The sequence below is a fragment of the Saccharomyces eubayanus genome, chromosome IX, assembly GCF_001298625.1.
Source record: "Saccharomyces eubayanus strain FM1318 chromosome IX, whole genome shotgun sequence".
Taxonomy (NCBI): domain Eukaryota; kingdom Fungi; phylum Ascomycota; class Saccharomycetes; order Saccharomycetales; family Saccharomycetaceae; genus Saccharomyces; species Saccharomyces eubayanus.
The window spans coordinates 274479-291124 of record NC_030984.1 but is presented as its reverse complement, the minus strand read 5'-3'; the positions used below and the strand labels follow the sequence as shown (position 1 = coordinate 291124).

General features: G+C 42.7%; 9 protein-coding genes across 9 annotated transcripts; 5 read left to right on the top strand and 4 right to left on the bottom strand.

The window, feature by feature from the left end:
- Positions 1–108: 108 nt before the first annotated feature.
- On the top strand, positions 109–2877 carry VID28 (glucose-induced degradation complex subunit VID28; the record flags this gene model as incomplete). Its single annotated transcript, XM_018365872.1, has 1 exon — positions 109–2877. One exon carries the CDS (start codon positions 109–111, stop codon positions 2875–2877), a length of 2769 nt encoding a protein of 922 aa, XP_018221590.1.
- A 306-nt stretch (positions 2878–3183) lies between these two features.
- Positions 3184–4360, bottom strand: RPL2B (60S ribosomal protein uL2; the record flags this gene model as incomplete). The annotated part of the gene is made up of 2 exons (XM_018365871.1): positions 3184–3944; positions 4357–4360. The coding sequence occupies 2 exons, from the start codon at positions 4358–4360 to the stop codon at positions 3184–3186; spliced, it is 765 nt and encodes a 254-aa protein (XP_018221589.1).
- Positions 4361–4955: 595 nt separating this feature from the next.
- On the bottom strand, positions 4956–5999 carry FAF1 (Faf1p; the record flags this gene model as incomplete). The annotated part of the gene is made up of 1 exon (XM_018365870.1): positions 4956–5999. The coding sequence occupies one exon, from the start codon at positions 5997–5999 to the stop codon at positions 4956–4958; it is 1044 nt and encodes a 347-aa protein (XP_018221588.1).
- Positions 6000–6280: 281 nt separating this feature from the next.
- On the top strand, positions 6281–7066 carry HIS6 (1-(5-phosphoribosyl)-5- ((5-phosphoribosylamino)methylideneamino)imidazole-4-carboxamide isomerase HIS6; the record flags this gene model as incomplete). The annotated part of the gene is made up of 1 exon (XM_018365869.1): positions 6281–7066. The coding sequence occupies one exon, from the start codon at positions 6281–6283 to the stop codon at positions 7064–7066; it is 786 nt and encodes a 261-aa protein (XP_018221587.1).
- Positions 7067–7212: 146 nt separating this feature from the next.
- On the bottom strand, positions 7213–8172 carry RPB3 (DNA-directed RNA polymerase II core subunit RPB3; the record flags this gene model as incomplete). Its single annotated transcript, XM_018365868.1, has 1 exon — positions 7213–8172. The coding sequence occupies one exon, from the start codon at positions 8170–8172 to the stop codon at positions 7213–7215; it is 960 nt and encodes a 319-aa protein (XP_018221586.1).
- Positions 8173–8571: 399 nt separating this feature from the next.
- TIM44 (protein translocase subunit TIM44) lies at positions 8572–9843 on the bottom strand (the record flags this gene model as incomplete). The annotated part of the gene is made up of 1 exon (XM_018365867.1): positions 8572–9843. One exon carries the CDS (start codon positions 9841–9843, stop codon positions 8572–8574), a length of 1272 nt encoding a protein of 423 aa, XP_018221585.1.
- Positions 9844–10555: 712 nt separating this feature from the next.
- YKE4 (Zn(2+) transporter YKE4) lies at positions 10556–11605 on the top strand (the record flags this gene model as incomplete). The annotated part of the gene is made up of 1 exon (XM_018365866.1): positions 10556–11605. The coding sequence occupies one exon, from the start codon at positions 10556–10558 to the stop codon at positions 11603–11605; it is 1050 nt and encodes a 349-aa protein (XP_018221584.1).
- Positions 11606–11811: 206 nt separating this feature from the next.
- Positions 11812–12381, top strand: ATG45 (Atg45p; the record flags this gene model as incomplete). Its single annotated transcript, XM_018365865.1, has 1 exon — positions 11812–12381. The coding sequence occupies one exon, from the start codon at positions 11812–11814 to the stop codon at positions 12379–12381; it is 570 nt and encodes a 189-aa protein (XP_018221583.1).
- A 621-nt stretch (positions 12382–13002) lies between these two features.
- IRR1 (cohesin subunit IRR1) lies at positions 13003–16455 on the top strand (the record flags this gene model as incomplete). The annotated part of the gene is made up of 1 exon (XM_018365864.1): positions 13003–16455. One exon carries the CDS (start codon positions 13003–13005, stop codon positions 16453–16455), a length of 3453 nt encoding a protein of 1150 aa, XP_018221582.1.
- Positions 16456–16646: the final 191 nt, after the last annotated feature.

Sequence of the window (16646 nt, the reverse complement as noted above, 5' to 3'; positions counted from 1 at the left end):
ACATAAGTATAGAATGAGCCTTATGGAGAAGCCCTTCATGCTGGCAGAATTTGCAGCATTTTATATTGTTGTATCCCAAGTTTGCCCCTGACACATTGCGCTTATTTTATGACTGTGGCTTATTCCCTGGAGAATCTCAGGAAGATTAGTAATGCCCTAGTGGGTGATCAACTGGCTAAAGTAGAGTACTTCCTGGCCCCAAAGTGTCTGATTTTCCAGTTCCTGGTGGCCATTAGGCCGGATGATAGGGTGGCATTGAAGAATGCGAAGTTGGATTTGTTGTATACTCTTTTACACCTGGAACCGCAACAAAGAGATATGGTAGGCACATCGTACCTTGATACTGTCTCTGCGATCTACAAGTCCATGACTCTGGCAAGAAGTTTTGCCCAGAATGAGTCTTTGACCAACTATAAGTACGTGAAACTTCTGAATTTGTGTGCAGAAGTCTACCCCAATTGCGAGTTTTCAGACCTACAGTACCTTCAGAAGGGGTTTATCCATTTGGTCAACAATAAATTTTTGAGAGGCTTATGCAGTGCTAATGAAGTTACTACAATTATTGAACTGTTGAAATTCTTTTCACTTGTGGACGAGGAAAGGGACGGTGGTTCTGATCTGACGGATCCTATGAAGCAAGAAAGGGAAGTGACAGAAATTTCGCACTATCAAGATTTTAATATGGCGGATTCTCTTGAACAGATAATAGTCAAGACTTCCACGAAGTACCTGGACCAAATAAGCCTCAAATACATAGTGAGACTCAAGGTTTCCAGGCCAGCGTCGCCCTCCAGTGTCAAAAACGATCCATTCGATAATAAGGGTGTGGACTGCACCCGCGCAATTCCTAAAAAAATTAACATCTCTAGTGTTTATGACTCAAGTTTACTGTCATTGGGGTTACTGCTTTATTTGAGGTACTCTTATGTGATACCAGACGATAGGAAACTGTGGAATGACCTGACCTTCAAGGCATTTATTCTGGGCCTTTTAAAGAGTGATGATGTAAATATCAGATGCATTTCCTTAAAGTTCTTATTGCATCCATACCTTACAGAGGATAAAAGATGGGAGGATTCGCGTACTCTGGAAAAAATACTGCCATATCTCGTTGAATCGTTCAACTACGACCCATTACCTTGGTGGTTTGATCCATTCGATTCACTAGATTCTTTGGTAGTACTATATAACGAAACTACTCCAATGAATAATCCCGTACTCGCCACCCTGGCCCATACAAACGTCGTATTTTGTATTCTGTCTCGTTTTTCTCAATGCCTTTCTTTACCACAACAGAACGAGTCTTCTTTGAGAACGACTACAAAGTTCATCAAACTGTGCGCCTCCTTTGCAGCCTCGGACGAAAAATACCGTCTATTATTATTGAACGATAAGTTGTTATTAAACCACTTAGAATACGGGCTGGAATCACACATTACTTTGATACAAGATTTTATATCAATGAAGGATGACATAAGAGAAACGGTTGCCGAGACTCATTTTATGTGTTTACCTCCCATATATGACCACGAGTTTGTGGCAGCTTGGTTACGATTGCTGAAGTCATTCTCAAGAAGCGTTTCTGCCCTTAGGACGACTTTGAAAAGAAATAAAATAGCACAGCTACTTTTACAAATTTTGACTAAAACATATACCTTAACGAAGGAATGCTATTTTGCTGGACAAAATTTTATGAAACCGGAAATCGGAATTATGGGCATTACGCTGGGTAGCATTTGTAATTTTGTGGTGGAGTTCTCTAATTTACAATCATTCATGTTGAGAAACGGTATAATTGACATAATCGAAAAAGTGTTATCAGATCCTTTATTCAACTCAAAGAAAGCCTGGGAAGATGACGAAAATGAAAGAAGAATCGCTTTGCAAGGTATACCAGTACACGAAGTAAAGGCAAACTCTTTGTGGGTGTTAAGGCATTTAATGTACAACTGTCAGAACGAGGAGAAGTTCCAACTTTTAGCCAAAATCCCAATGACTTTAATCCTAGATTTTATTAATGATTCGTGTTGGGCAGTACAAGCTCAGTGTTTCCAGCTCCTTAGAAACTTGACTTGTAACTCAAGAAAAATTGTTAATATCCTCCTGGAAAAATTCAAAGATGTTGAATACAAAATCGATCCCCAAACAGGTAATAAAATTAGCATCGGTTCGACGTATCTTTTTGAGTTCTTAGCAAGGAAAATGAGACTATTAAATCCACTGGATACCCAACAAAAGAAGGCAATGGAAGGTGTTTTATACATAATTGTCAACTTGGCTGCAGTAAACGAGAACAAAAAGCAACTGGTAATCGAACAAGACGAAATACTGAACATTATCAGCGAAATATTGATGGAAACTACAAACGATAATTCACGTTATGGCAACGACAGTAATTTGAAGTTAGCGTGCCTATGGGTCCTAAATAATTTACTTTGGAATTCATCTGTTTCACATTATACTCAATATGCGATTGAAAATGGTCTGGGACCGGGACATTCACCAAGTGATTCTGAAAATCCACAATCAACGGTCACGATAGCGTATAATGAACCAGTTGCTGGTGGATATTCCAGAGGAAAGTATTTTGACGAGCCGGATGGCGATGATAGCAGTAGTAATGCCAATGATGACGATGATGATGATGGTGATGATGATGATGACGATGAAGGCGACGAGTTTGTTCGTACTCCCGCAGCGAAAGGTAGCACTTCGAATGTACAAGTTACACGGGCTACGGTGGAAAGATGTAGAAAATTGGTGGATGTAGGTCTATACGATTTAGTCAAGAAGAACATTACTGACGAATCGCTATCTGTTAGAGAAAAGGCAAGAACGTTGCTGTATCATATGGACTTGCTTTTGAAAGTTAAATGAAGGTGCTCAATACCTCCAGTAGCTTCCATAAATAAGTTTATCTCGTATGATTTCTAGATACTATATAATTGAAGCACTCATAACGATTACATATTTTTTAATGATGTCTATGATTTGCAGGAACGATTCGAGAAGAGTCTGGGAAATCATAACCAAAATGAAGAAAAACTGTACGAAACCATGTTAAAAAAAAGGTATGCATGGAAATATCACTTTATAAGGAACGTTTCGGATTAAATTATATATAATATTTAAAGAAAATTGATAAAATAATATGACAGAAGGAAGAAACCAAGATTAAAGAGATTAATCTTGGGTCTTTTGAGAACCACGTAGTAAACCGGTTCTTCTGGCAGCAATCAAACCAGCCTTTTGACCAGAAACGGCACCTCTAGAAATAGTAGAAGCCTTACCAATATGTTGATGGTTACCACCACCGTGAGGATGGTCAACTGGATTCATGGCAACACCACGAGTCTTTGGCCAGGAGTTTCTCTTCAATCTGTACTTGTGGAAAGCACGACCAGCCTTCAACAATGGTTTGTCAACTCTACCACCACCGGCAATGACACCGATRACACCTCTGGCGTCAGAAGARATGACCTTCTTGGCACCGGATGGTAATCTGACTCTGGTCTTGTTTTCATCTGGGTTGTGACCAATGATGATAACGTAGTTACCAGAAGATCTAGCWAGAGCACCTCTGTCACCAGGTTTTTCTTCAACGTTGGAAACAATGGTACCTTCTGGGACGACACCCAATGGCAAGACGTTACCGACGTTCAAAGAAGCCTTCTTACCGGCGTAAATGAATTGACCAGTGTGGACACCTTCGTTAGCAATGAAGATTTCTTCACGTAATCTGTACTTGTATGGGTCACGGAAAACAACCTTGGCCAATGGAGCACCTCTACCGGAGTCATGGACAATTTGCTTCACGATACCACGGATGTAACCGTGACGTTCAGCATAATCCAAAGTTCTCAACTTGGCAGCACCTTGTCTTAATCTGGTGTGAGAGGTGAAGATAGAACCAGCACCCTTTCTTTGGTTACGAATAACTCTACCTGTGAAAATAAGATAAAAAAATATTCATGTTAGTATAAAAAATTCTTCAAGTTTTTTATTCTCAAAAATAGCAACATAAAACAGGTTCTAAACGTTTTAAACGAACTACCCTAATCAGAAGGTACAAATAATGAAGTTTGCTCTCCATATGCATATTGTCAATGTGGATTATTAATCAAAAGTCTAGTAGTAATCATAAATTTCCCATGTACGCTGCGTTTTGGTTTGTTTTGAAAAGTCGTAAGGTGTGTCGCCATTGTTTTGTAACAATCGTGGACGATGTCTGCTACTCTTGTTCCTCTTGTGATATATAAAAAAGGGTTGAATTAAGTGTACCAGCTCAAAAACGTCTAATTCTGATGATAGTCTTCCTTGTATCTGCCATAATCGTGTATCATAATATTGACATACCCATTGTTCAATAACTTTGTGGTTTCTTGATAAATTTTAGTAGTAAAATAGCAGTTGTTGATAATAACAATATAGTCTTATAGAATATCTATAACTACTTTTGTCCAGTGTGAAAGATTATTCAAACTGCACGATGCTGCAAACAGAGTTTCCAGAGTAATGTCCGCCCGGAGAGTTGCCGCCTGGAAGGAAAGTCCCTCTGTTCAGAAAGAGAGACTCTGGCCGGGGATCCTTGCATCTTGGGCTGGCGGCTAGGCTCAAACAGACCCATATCTCCGCCCAGCCCTTTAGCAACTCTTCGCTTTTTTTCTGGATAGAATAGTTCTGTTTTTAGTCGGAGAGTATTTTTATGTGCGCGTGCTTGGGTTTTGTATTCAGTGTAGTGCTTGGGTTTTACCTTTGGGGTACGGATGTTGGTCATGCATATTATCATCACACGCATTTACTGTCATATTCGATTATATTTAAAGAAGAACTTCTGATCTCCCCAAAGAGAAAAAAGAGTGTGTACGTTTTCATTTATACTCTATCTAGCAAATGGGAAACTAGGTGATTTCATGGCCAGTGTTTTATTGTGCACTGCTGACGTCGCGACAGACTTAGCGACGGGAATTCTTTTTACCGTTGAATTTACCGCCCTTGTTGTTTCCGCTGATGCGATCAATGTCTTTTTTGGATACAATCAACCCGTTCCTCGTGGACCTGCCTACACTGGTGATTTTTAGACCACGCTCTCTTCTGGTGGCTCTTTCTTTGTCTCTGGCCTTGATGCTTCCACCAATACGCCTTTCGATGTCTTTCTTGTATGTCGATTCGATTTTTCTAAATTGGCCCTTTTTCACCTTTGACAAGACAATCCCACCTTCTGCAGCTTCTTGTTCGTATTTTTTAATCCTTTGGACGTGTTTGCTGACCATTCCCTTTCTAATATGCATGGGCACTTTTTCTAGTTTGTTGATTTTCTCCTCGTGTCCATTCACCTTCGACAGTCTGCTTAGTCTCATTTCCAATGTACGCGATCTAGCTTTCCCAATCACTTGGTCATCTTGATAAGCTATACCGTCATCGTTACCACCGCCCATACTTTGCAGAGTCAATGCTACTCCACTATCCGCAGAGTTACTTCCACCATTGCTGAAGGCACTCAGCAAGTGTGACTCTCTTAGAAATTGCTGCAACTCCAGGTCATTTTGCAAATTTTCTGCTTCCACAGTCTCATCCTCTTTTTCCTCCTTAGCTTCAGTGCTCTCCAACTTTTTATTTATTTGCGATAATGTCTTACCGCTTCTCAGTAGTTGCTGTGTTTTTTTACTTGGAGGAACGTAAACATCGCTGGGCCCACTGAACTTGATAACTTTGGGTTGCGTTTTCAGCTTGGGTTTCTGTTCGTCATCCTCATCGCTTACATCATCCTCCGCCTCCTCTTCAGAAGAGAAGTGGCCGTTCCCATTAGTGTTTTCAAGGTCACCAGCATCGTCTGAACTGTCCTTTTCACCGTCTGAACCGGAGCTTGTATCTTTTTCAGCCTGTATATTTTTTGTTTTATCTTCGAATCCCATGGACTCTAGAGATCCGAACTGGCTTTCAAAGGCTTTCCTTTGTAGTTCTAATTGCCTGGCATATTCCTCTTCATCACTGTTCATCTTTTAACGACACTTTGCTTCATGCATGCTTTAAACATCACCATTATTATTGTTGCAGGTGTTAATTTAGCTCATCTCATCGCCAAAAATTTTTTCAGGAATGAAAATAAAGAAGTGGAATTTCCACGGTCGCATGGGACGAAGGTTGAAAAATTCAGCAAAGGGTCCATTGCCAAGCTTGAGTCATATCGAATATAAGATCATCAAAATTGTGTTAAGACTCCCATCTTACGCATCAGCCTACACCTCGAAGAGTATAACGACAAGGCCTGAAAATAAAGATGACAAGATTTATTGGGTGTATAGATTTGCATAACGGGGAAGTTAAACAAATTGTGGGTGGCACGCTGACTAGTAAAGAGGAAGACACTCCAAAGACGAACTTTGTATCCCAACATCCGTCTTCGTATTATGCCAAACTTTATAAAAATCACGACGTTCAAGGGTGCCATGTAATTAAGCTGGGCCCCAACAATGACGACGCTGCACGCGAGGCCCTTCAGGAATCACCACTATTTTTACAAGTAGGTGGGGGGATTAACGATACAAACTGCTTGGAATGGTTACAGTGGGCTAGTAAAGTGATTGTCACCAGTTGGCTCTTTACCAAAGAGGGCAGTTTCCAATTGAACCGGTTGAAAACGATGGCAAAACTATGTGGCAAAGACCGTATTGTTGTAGATTTAAGTTGTAGGAAGACGCAAGATGGGCGTTGGATTGTCGCGATGAACAAGTGGCAGACCTTGACTGACCTCGAGCTTAACGCGGAAACGTTTCGAGAACTAAAAGAGTACACAAATGAGTTTCTGATTCACGCCGCCGATGTTGAAGGTTTGTGCGGTGGTATTGATGAGCAACTGGTATCTAAATTATATGAATGGACCAAAAATTACGACGACTTGAAAATTGTTTATGCCGGCGGAGCCAAAAGCATTGATGATTTGAGATTGGTTGATGAATTAAGCCACGGTAAAGTCGATTTGACGTTTGGTAGTTCCTTGGATATATTTGGTGGGAACTTGGTCAAATTCGAAGACTGCTGTAAATGGAATGGAGTGCAAAATTAGCCGTATTTTCCTTTTTTGGTTGCTTCGTACTTTAGATTATAATATTTATAATACTAATTATAATGATACATACATGCATATAAATTTTTTTGTTCGTTCGCTTGTTTGTTTGGTTGTTTGTTCCCTCTTATATGCCCACTTCAAAATCACCAAGCATTGTCATACCCGCCTGATGATCCAGTATTACCCATTTGAGATGCGTTGGAATATGGATCTTGCTCAGCACCCGACATCATCACGTCTTCGTTGGTTCCCAGCATGTTTGAGGCGGCGTTGTTATCGCCCGATGCGAAATTGACTTTATCTTGATCCATCTGTGTCAGAGCCAACAATATCGAAGCGACCTTTTTCTGTAACGTATCGATACCTCTGACAACAACTTGGTCGACTGTAATGGACCCTACGGACTCCACGTTCATGTAAAATGTGTCTGCCTCGGCTTTATAATCAAAGGCGTCGCCTTCGTTTGGAGGATCTTCGTATTCACAGTTTTTGGACTGGGGCCATTCTTTGGCAGAATCCTGTTCGTACCAATAATCGGTATGTTTGAGTTTATTCCAAGGATCGTATTCGAATTCTATGGCCGCTGCCGGACCCCACTTGGCATGTTCCTTGGCTATACCCTTTTTGGCAACACAAGTTAGTTTCAGCTCTTGGCCCTTTCTCAGCTTGCAAATAAGCACACCGTTACCTTCTTTATCTTGTATGACAGGGTGACCGATATTGCGTCCCAGAAGGTTCGACACGATGACTAAGTCCTTGGCGTACACGTTTGTAGTGCTTTCGCTTTCTCCAAAGGCTTGCAATGTCAACACCACGGAACACTTGTCACAGTGGTCTTCACAAAAACAATCACGACTGTACTCTAGTTGTTCGATATCCATACTTTGTAGAGGTATTAAACCTAGTCTGTGTGCAATAAATTCATCGGCCAGGACAGTAGTGTTTGTTTCCACTTCGACGGAGTCGATGGCCAGGGTAGGGATCTCCGCTATCATGATTCTACGTAGAGAATTGGCCATGGCCAAATCCACGCTGGTCAAGATGAAATCCACGTTATCTTTACTGGCTTCTCTTATTTTCACTTGGGGGCCTTCTTCACTCATTGCTACTGTTATAGTTCTACCAATCTGTCACGAGGCTTTATTGTTCGATTCAACGCTGGATCCCTTTACCACGCAACAATACAACTCACTTAGAAATTCACATATAGCTTACTTTTTCAGTCCAATTTGGTTTATTTTCCGTTTTTTTTCAACCTTGCTTTACTAAAGAGGCCGAACTGCGTCACTGTCAACGAGGTGCGAATAACATCATCAAAGAGCGTTAGAGGTAGCACTATTGGTACAAAGAAAACTATATAAGGTATATCGTCTGTATATTCAAGTATGTTGGGTTGCTGTTTCATTTTTTTTCCTTCCTATTGATGCAGTATTACAAGGAGGGGGGGAGACATAACAGAGTTATTTACAAGCGGAATAGGAGGAAAGAAAGGATGGTTGAAATCAGGTAAATTGCCTAGAACCCCCGCGAACAAACTCCAAGATCTTCCAGCCCTCTGTTTCGTCATCATCGATTTGCTCTGGATCTCTGGTGAAGACCATGGCATACGAGCTCATCAGGATGTTGGCTTCGTCACCGGCGGCGATCTCGCCGGTCTTTCTCTTTCTGTAAAGGTTAATTTCTTGCGCTCTGCACCCGACCACCAAGACTGGGATGTCTTGAGGGGCCAACAGCTTTGCGCTGACGATCTCAACGCCCCTGATGTCCAGGATACGGCCGTCGGCAAAGACGTCCTGCTCTTTGAAAATCTTCTGTTGAGCGGCGTAGACGTTGAAGGGGGCCTCACTGAACCATTTCTTTAGGACTTTGACGTCGCCTTTCACATACGCTTCGAGGATCTCCGGGACGATGTACTCTCTCAGGTGCTTGGTGAAATTTTCGTTCGAAAAAGTGGGGTCCATCATCTTGAACTGGCTGTACACACGGGACGATTCCGTTTCCGCGAAGAACCCGCCCACTTTGTTGGTCACTTTCCTCATAATGACGATCAGAGGGTTTTCACTTTCATCCCACAATCTGTTCTTTAACGATTGAATGGAACGGCCCACAGCGGTCTTCTCTTTAAAGTCCTCGACCTTCTTGCCGAACGACTCCTTGGACTCGATGTTTGTGGCGACCACTGCCGTGCCCGCCTCGTCATTGCTCTTAACCGCCCTGTGTCTTTTCCCAGAGGCCAGGTCCTTCTCACGCTTGAGCCTTCTTTGCTCTTTGGTGATAAACCCACCGTACCGGGAGCTCTCGCCATCGTCGATGACCTCGGAGACCTCCTTGTAGATCTTGGTCTGTCTGACGGGCTCAAAGCTCTCGTCCAGCTTCTTCGCCGTGGCAGAAGCGGCCTTTCTTGTATTCTTACCGAGTTCGGAATCCCAGGCCTTAGTGGCTATGTGCTCGACGGTCTCACCGGTCTTCTTCAACGTCTTACCCACGATCGTGGACCCTCTCTGAGCCCTGAGGTAGGCCTCTCTGGCCTTCTTGTAAGCCTCGGACTCTCCCAGCTTTCCTGAGGCATCCTGTAACGTCTTGATGTTCTCCTGCAGCTCCTGGGACTTGTCCCACTCCTTTTTGAATGTGTCACGGAAAATCTGCAGTGGCGATCGAGGGTTTCCACCTTGGGCACGAGTGACGGAGGTGGAGAACAGGGCTTTAGTAACGAGGAGTCCTGCATCCTGGGGCCTGCACCCGGCGGCGAGCGTAGTAAGAGTCGATCTGTACATGAATCGAAATGGCAATCGCTGCGGTGGTGTAAAAAAATGGAAAAACGGGGGGGAAACACTATAAGCACGGTCCTGCCCTCTTATGCTCAGCTAGCTGGTCTTGTGGTCCTTATTTGAAGCTGCTGCTGCTGACCCACTTGCGGAATACATGCCTACTCAACTAGTCTCTTTGGCCATAATGACTGAGACTTTCCACTGGGCGAAAAAGAGAAGAAAAAATCCTCCCAGCCGGGCAACTCTGCGCAGATGTCTAAGGGAAGTGGTGCTGTTTGCTACAAGAGGGCCAGTAGTGTGAGGAGCTCTATCGCATGTACATGTCGGGTCTGCTATGTCCTGATGATGTGCTTTGTTGCGTTCTTTCTCTTTCTCTTTCTTTTTTTATTTTTTCTTTACTTGACGACGTTTTAATGTTAAGGTGATATTACACAGATTTCAACACTAAAAACCAATAAAAAGACGCAAGAATAGAAGTAAATATAAGAGCAGTAAGGTAACCGTGCGGTATTCTACGTGGCAAGTCCCGAATGCACGGTAACTTGCGTAATGCATGTGTGTCGCTACGGAAGCGGTTCGCCCTTGATTTCTTCGATACGAACTTTCCAGTTGTTGTAGTAGTGGTAATAAGTAGAAAAATCATGTGAAAAAAAAAAAATGTGAAAAAAAGTTCTTGGCAAGGAGAGGAAGCATAGCAAGAACCGCGACCGTGTTTAGTATGAAGGCGTTCCAGGTTTGCTCTTATCTGCTGGGCGTGGCCCCTGCAGTACTGGCCCACGGGCTTCACCATAACCATGCTCATGGCCAGGGCGCAGAGCACGAGTTCAAGCAGGGCTCTGTAATCTTGAAGCAAGAATCCGTCCTTTACCCGCTGGTGCAGTTCCTACAGGACTACGTGTTCGCCCTGGGCCCCCGCTACAATGCCCTCGTGGCCATCCTGATCATACAGTTTATGCCGTGTCTCTTTGTGCTGCTGGTCCCCGGACTGCGCAGAACCGATCCTGCCAGCTTGACACTGCCCTTGCTGGTTTCGTTTTCACTGGGGTCACTGCTGGGTGACGTTTTCTTGCACATCATACCGGAAAGCCTTATCGGCGGTGGTGCAGACGATGGCATGATGGTCGGGTTTGCTATCTTCCTGGGGTTTATCTGCTTCTTGACCCTGGACAAAACGCTGCGGATCCTATCCGGTGCCTCCAACGACGACGGTGGCATGCACTCCCACTCACACGGCCATGCCCACCCACACCAAGACGCAGAGAAGAAGACTGGCTTCAACATGTCTGCGTACTTGAACGTCATATCCGGTATAGCCCACCACATCACCGATGGCATAGCGTTGGCGTCGTCGTTCTACAGCTCTGCGCAGGTGGGCATAATCACCAGCATAGCCATTACTTTCCACGAAATCCCTCACGAGCTGGGCGACTTTGCTGTCTTGCTCTCCAGCGGGTTCACGTTCCCACAGGCCATACGAGCCCAAATGATAACGGCGTCCGGTGCCGTTGTTGGCACCGCCATTGGTTGTCTGATCAACGAGATCGGGGGCTCCAGCCATGCACCAACATCGTCGTCCAGTGGTGTTTCCGAGCTCATGCTGCCGTTCACTGCAGGTGGCCTCATTTACATCGCTACGACCAACGTGGTGCCTCAGATCCTGCAAAGCTCCACCCATAATAGCAAGTGCCAAGAGTTCAAGCGGTGGGTCTTACAACTGGGCTCGGTTTTTGTGGGGTTTGCCGTCATGGCACTCATGGACGACCACTGACTGCCGTTCGTTAGCGCCTGGTATGTACCGTTCGTATTATGTAGTTAATATCCTTACTATCTGATATATACCGACACTTCCCCGGACTTCCCTAAGGCAAAAACAGCGGTACTTAGATCAAATCAAACACTATCTCTGGCCAAGAAAAAGGGAACAAAAGGGAAAACAGTTACAAAGCAAGTTAGAGGTTTCTGTTTCCGAGGAAAATGTCCAGTTTTTTACTTATCATCCCCGAAGACGTAATCAAAGAGTACTCCAAAGGAGATAAGCTGGTCGTTACAGGGGAGTTCGATAACTGGGGACACTCAGAGTATGTTTTGCAGTACGACAGCAGCGCACAGAACTACACGGTCCAAATACCCAGACGTAAGGACCAACGCAGCACGATGTTCAAAGTGGTGATAAATGATAAGAAGTGGGTCACCCTCAACTACTTCGACACCGTGACGGATAGGTCAGGGCACACCAACAATGTGCTGCATTTCAAAGACAACGAGGCAAGCCAGCTCATGGACGTGCCTCTGTCACCACATGCACGGGCCAGCACTGCCAAGGGGAAGCCAGAGGACGACTCGTTGAACGACTACGTCAACTTGTCGTCGCATAGCGACCTAAGCAGCACGGAGGAGATCGTGTACTGGAACTCTGATATGGAGGACGAGAACCTGGACGCCACCATCCAGTGTGACTTCCACGAAGCGTTCAACAGCAGGAAGGAGTCTCTGAACGGGCTAATGTGTATTGCCAAGAAGGTCAAGACCTACTGGAACAAATAGACGACCCTTTTAAACATGTTTTTTATGACACAGTATTTTTCTCTCTTTTCTTCTTTCTATCTAGCTATGGTTTAGATATACATATTTTTAATAGATCTGTCGTTTTTGACTTGTTTTAATTTCTAGAGAGTGATCCATTATCATCGTTGATAGCCGCCGAGGTGCACTCAGCTTTAAGATGCACTGTCGAAGAACTTGGCACGGGATGCCATGCCAAACACAAGCCAACGAACAGGCTCATAGTCGCAGAATTGCAAGTATGTTCTAAGCCAGCCGGTGTGGCCCACTCATCGCACTGAGCAGACCTTCGTTGCTAGTATGTTACCCCATAAAGCATGCTGTCGCACAGCAACGTACTTCGCTGCTGCCAGAAAACGAGACAAGAGTAAGTAGACGTTAGCGTACTCCTGGCCGATCGTCTTTTAGTCGATACCTCACGATAACTAAAGTGTTACACTATTAGCCTTATAGTTGCTATTACTCTCACATATGACGGCAGCGCGACGCGTGACGCGTAAACAAGATGCATTTTCTTTATTTCCTTTCCTATATATTGATGACAGGAGAGAACTTCAATAGAGAAGGCCATTGACAGAAGAACGGAAGCTCGAACAAGAGACCATGACTGCTGTGCGTCGTTCGACTAGAATTAGAACCAAATCTCAGGTTACAGAGGAGGAAAGCTCCGATGACGAGCAAGACGCAAGTGTGCAACATATAGAAACTGATGAGGCCACTGCCGCTGTGCAGCGTGATGTTGAAGAAGAAGAGAACAGTGATAGCGAGAGCAGTAGTGAGGACGACTTTGAAGATCAGGACGATGATGACTACGTAGATGCTGCTGCCGCAAAGAGAAAACCTAGAAAGAGAAAACCCAAGTCAACATCAAATACCAGTAGTAAAAGACAGAAAAAGAAACCGAGTTCCAGTGAGAGATCTGCTGCATCTCACGCCCCAAGTGGCCACCGCTCCAAAAAAGACCAGGAGCAGTACCTGGAAGTTGTCAGAGATTTCCAGCCTACAGAGCTGTTTGAGATCATATCTACTTCAGAAGACGTTTCCATCGAAGAACTACTACGAGAATGGCTAGAGACTTACACTGAAAATAGAGATCGGTTTTTGCAGGAGTTCATCAATCTTCTGCTAAACTGTTGTGGCTCTGTTGCCCGTGTAGAGGACCATGATGTTCATAGTAACGAATCTTCTAACGAAACCGTAGGTGAAATTCAATTGCTTTTCCAAAGACAAAAACTACACGAGTTTTATCTTCTGATAAGTAAGGACAACAGAAAACGGAAAAATTTCAAAATGGGACCTCTCTATCAAAATTTTGTGGAGCTGATGACTAAATTACTCGAAGTTGCAAATGACCTACAGCTGCTCTACGTTGAGTCGGATGAAGACGACACTCAAATAGTCACGGGCAACCTGGTCCTGGATTTACTGACTTGGCTGTCCTCATTCTCTGTCTGTAAGATCAGATGCTTTAGATACATTTCAACACTAACATTATTTCTTTTCCAAGACTACTTGACTGAACAAGCTGTAAACTTGGAGAAGAATTACTTAGCCAAATTGACTAGACAGTTGTCACTAGAAGAAAAGAAAAAAAGGCCCAATAAGAAAACTTTAGAAAAGCTCGAAAGCACCATTGCTGAAACTCAAGGTAGTAAAGTTGTCATTGAAGGTGTTATTGATAATATTGTGAAGTTGTGTTTCGTGCACAGGTACAAGGACATATCCGATTCAATTCGTTCTGAGTCCATGTTGCACTTATCGATCTGGATTAAAAACTATCCAGAATATTTCCTCAAGGTCACATTTTTGAAATATTTTGGCTGGCTACTCAGCGATAATTCCGTCTCTGTCAGGTTACAAGTTGCCAAGATTCTTCCACATTTGATCATCCAAAATCATAACAGCAAATCCAGTGATAATTCCGCGATCCGCCAAGTCTTTGAAAGGTTTAAATCTAAGATCCTGGAGGTCGCCATCCATGACGTCAATCTTGATGTCAGAATTCATAGTGTTCAAATTCTAACTGAAGCGTCATCACTGGGCTATTTGGATGATTTTGAGATTCTAATGATTTCTAGCTTAATGTTTGATGAAGAATTCGACCCCTTCAAAACATCCTCATTCAATAAAAGGTCCAAATTTTTATCTACTGTAGCCAAGTTCTTAGCAAGAGTAATAAGCGAAAAACATGAGGAATTCACCAAGACCCATGAAGAGTTGCCTGAAGAAGTCGATGGATTAGCTGTTGCTCCAGTCGTGCAAGTTGGGATCTTTATCAAGATCTTGAGCAACTCCTTGATTTATCATTTAAAAGATTCGGCGGAAGTTGATTCAAAAACTAAGATTCGTATGCTAACGCAGGCCGCCGAGTTTTTATCTCCATACATTTCATCACACTTGAAAACTATCTGTGATCTTTTGATCTCGGATACTGAATCGAACGAATTGATCCAGACACTACAAAACTCGACTGACAATAACAACGATGACGACGAGGAAGATGGTCAAGAACTAGACATCACTCCGCTGTTTCCCATTGACAGAAACAGCACTATATTATATCTTAACGTATTCAATGGGTTGTGTACGGGTGCGAATAACCCAAAGATTCAAACCAAAGGCAATGTTCGGGAAATAGTGTTACCTTTATTCCATAACTTATTGAACACAACATCAATTGAATCCGCTGATATCCTATGCCCGCTTCTGGAGAGTTTTATTACATTTTCTTTGGATGATTGGATATCCATTGGCTATGAAACAGAATTGAAAAAAATTACCGACAAAATCATCAAAGTATTTATGGATTCAACAATTGGCGACTCAAAAGTCGATTTGAAATATGACATTTTTGCTAAATTTATTCATCACATCCATCATTTTGAGAAAAAGGAACTAGAAGAAAAACTATTGAATCAAATAAGCACACTGGATGTTCATTTAAAGAAATTCTTACGGGAAAAGATGGATCCCAACAATTCTAGAGATGATTATAATGATTTGACCTGTTCTTTATACGAACTCTACATCAATAAATTGACCATCCTTGGGAGGGAGTATCCAATTGAAGTTGATGAAGAGTTATTACAACTATTGCTGAACAATTTTGTCTCACGTATCCCTATAATGTTCCAAGATTTCGATGACAGCACCAACCAAGAAATAAACTTCAAAATATTAGTGCTGTTAGCTACATGGAATTTAGAAAAATGGAGGGGCATAATAGAAAATGTAAAGGATCACGAGGCTTCGACTCCAAAAAACCTCAAATCAATTTGGAAACCTATAGCTGCTATAATAGGTCGTTTAAATACACTAGTTATTTCCTTGGCGGCTATACCCGAAAATGCTGAAAATATAAGCAACTTACTTTATCTAAAATGGTCAGCTTGCACCTCGTTAGTGGACATCATCGTTGCTGTGAAAGTTTTCGAGTTAAAATTACCTACAGACGCTACATCATGGAAATATAGTATGAGTGAACAGTTCCCATATTACCTTCATGACAGTGCGTCAAAAGTCCTTTTGCAAGTGTTTTTATATTTAGAGAGTCTTTTCGCTAAACAGCTTGACGTCCAATTAGACAGAGTGGCCGATGAAGACGCCAATCTGAATGATTTGCCAGAAACCGGTTTTTTCAACGATATCGAAACCCAATTCCTTTTGTTCACGGTCAAACTGATGGGGCTGATGAAATTAAATATTTTGGATGGACAACTTGCTTCTCGTATGGCATTGAATAAGGAAAAACTTGGCTCACTATTCAACAAAATATTGGATGATACCATGACAGAAGGTTCGGAACCTAATAAGAAGAACATACAGAAGACGAAACCAATTCAAATGCAAAGGGGAAGGGAGATTTCTCCACAATCAAACAATGAAAGGGAACCGAATCATGCGAATATTGAAGAGAATAATTCAGATATTCCCATGACAGATGACCTAGAACCTATTGAAGAAAGTTCACAAGGCAATCAAGAATTAGCACCGATTGAGGAACATCCTACCATGGTAGATTCTATAGATGACAGCGATGCTATCACTCAAGATTGAGCAAGAGATATCCATTGAACATATCGTCCTTTTATAGTTACTCATATATATTTAACCATTCCTTAATTACACAAATAGCTTTCTAATTATCAATCGAAATCTGAAATCACCTATCATACTAGTCGATGTTCACTAAATAAAACTCACCTATATGTTTTCAGGTCCAGCGATTTCCCCCAAATGCATGCATT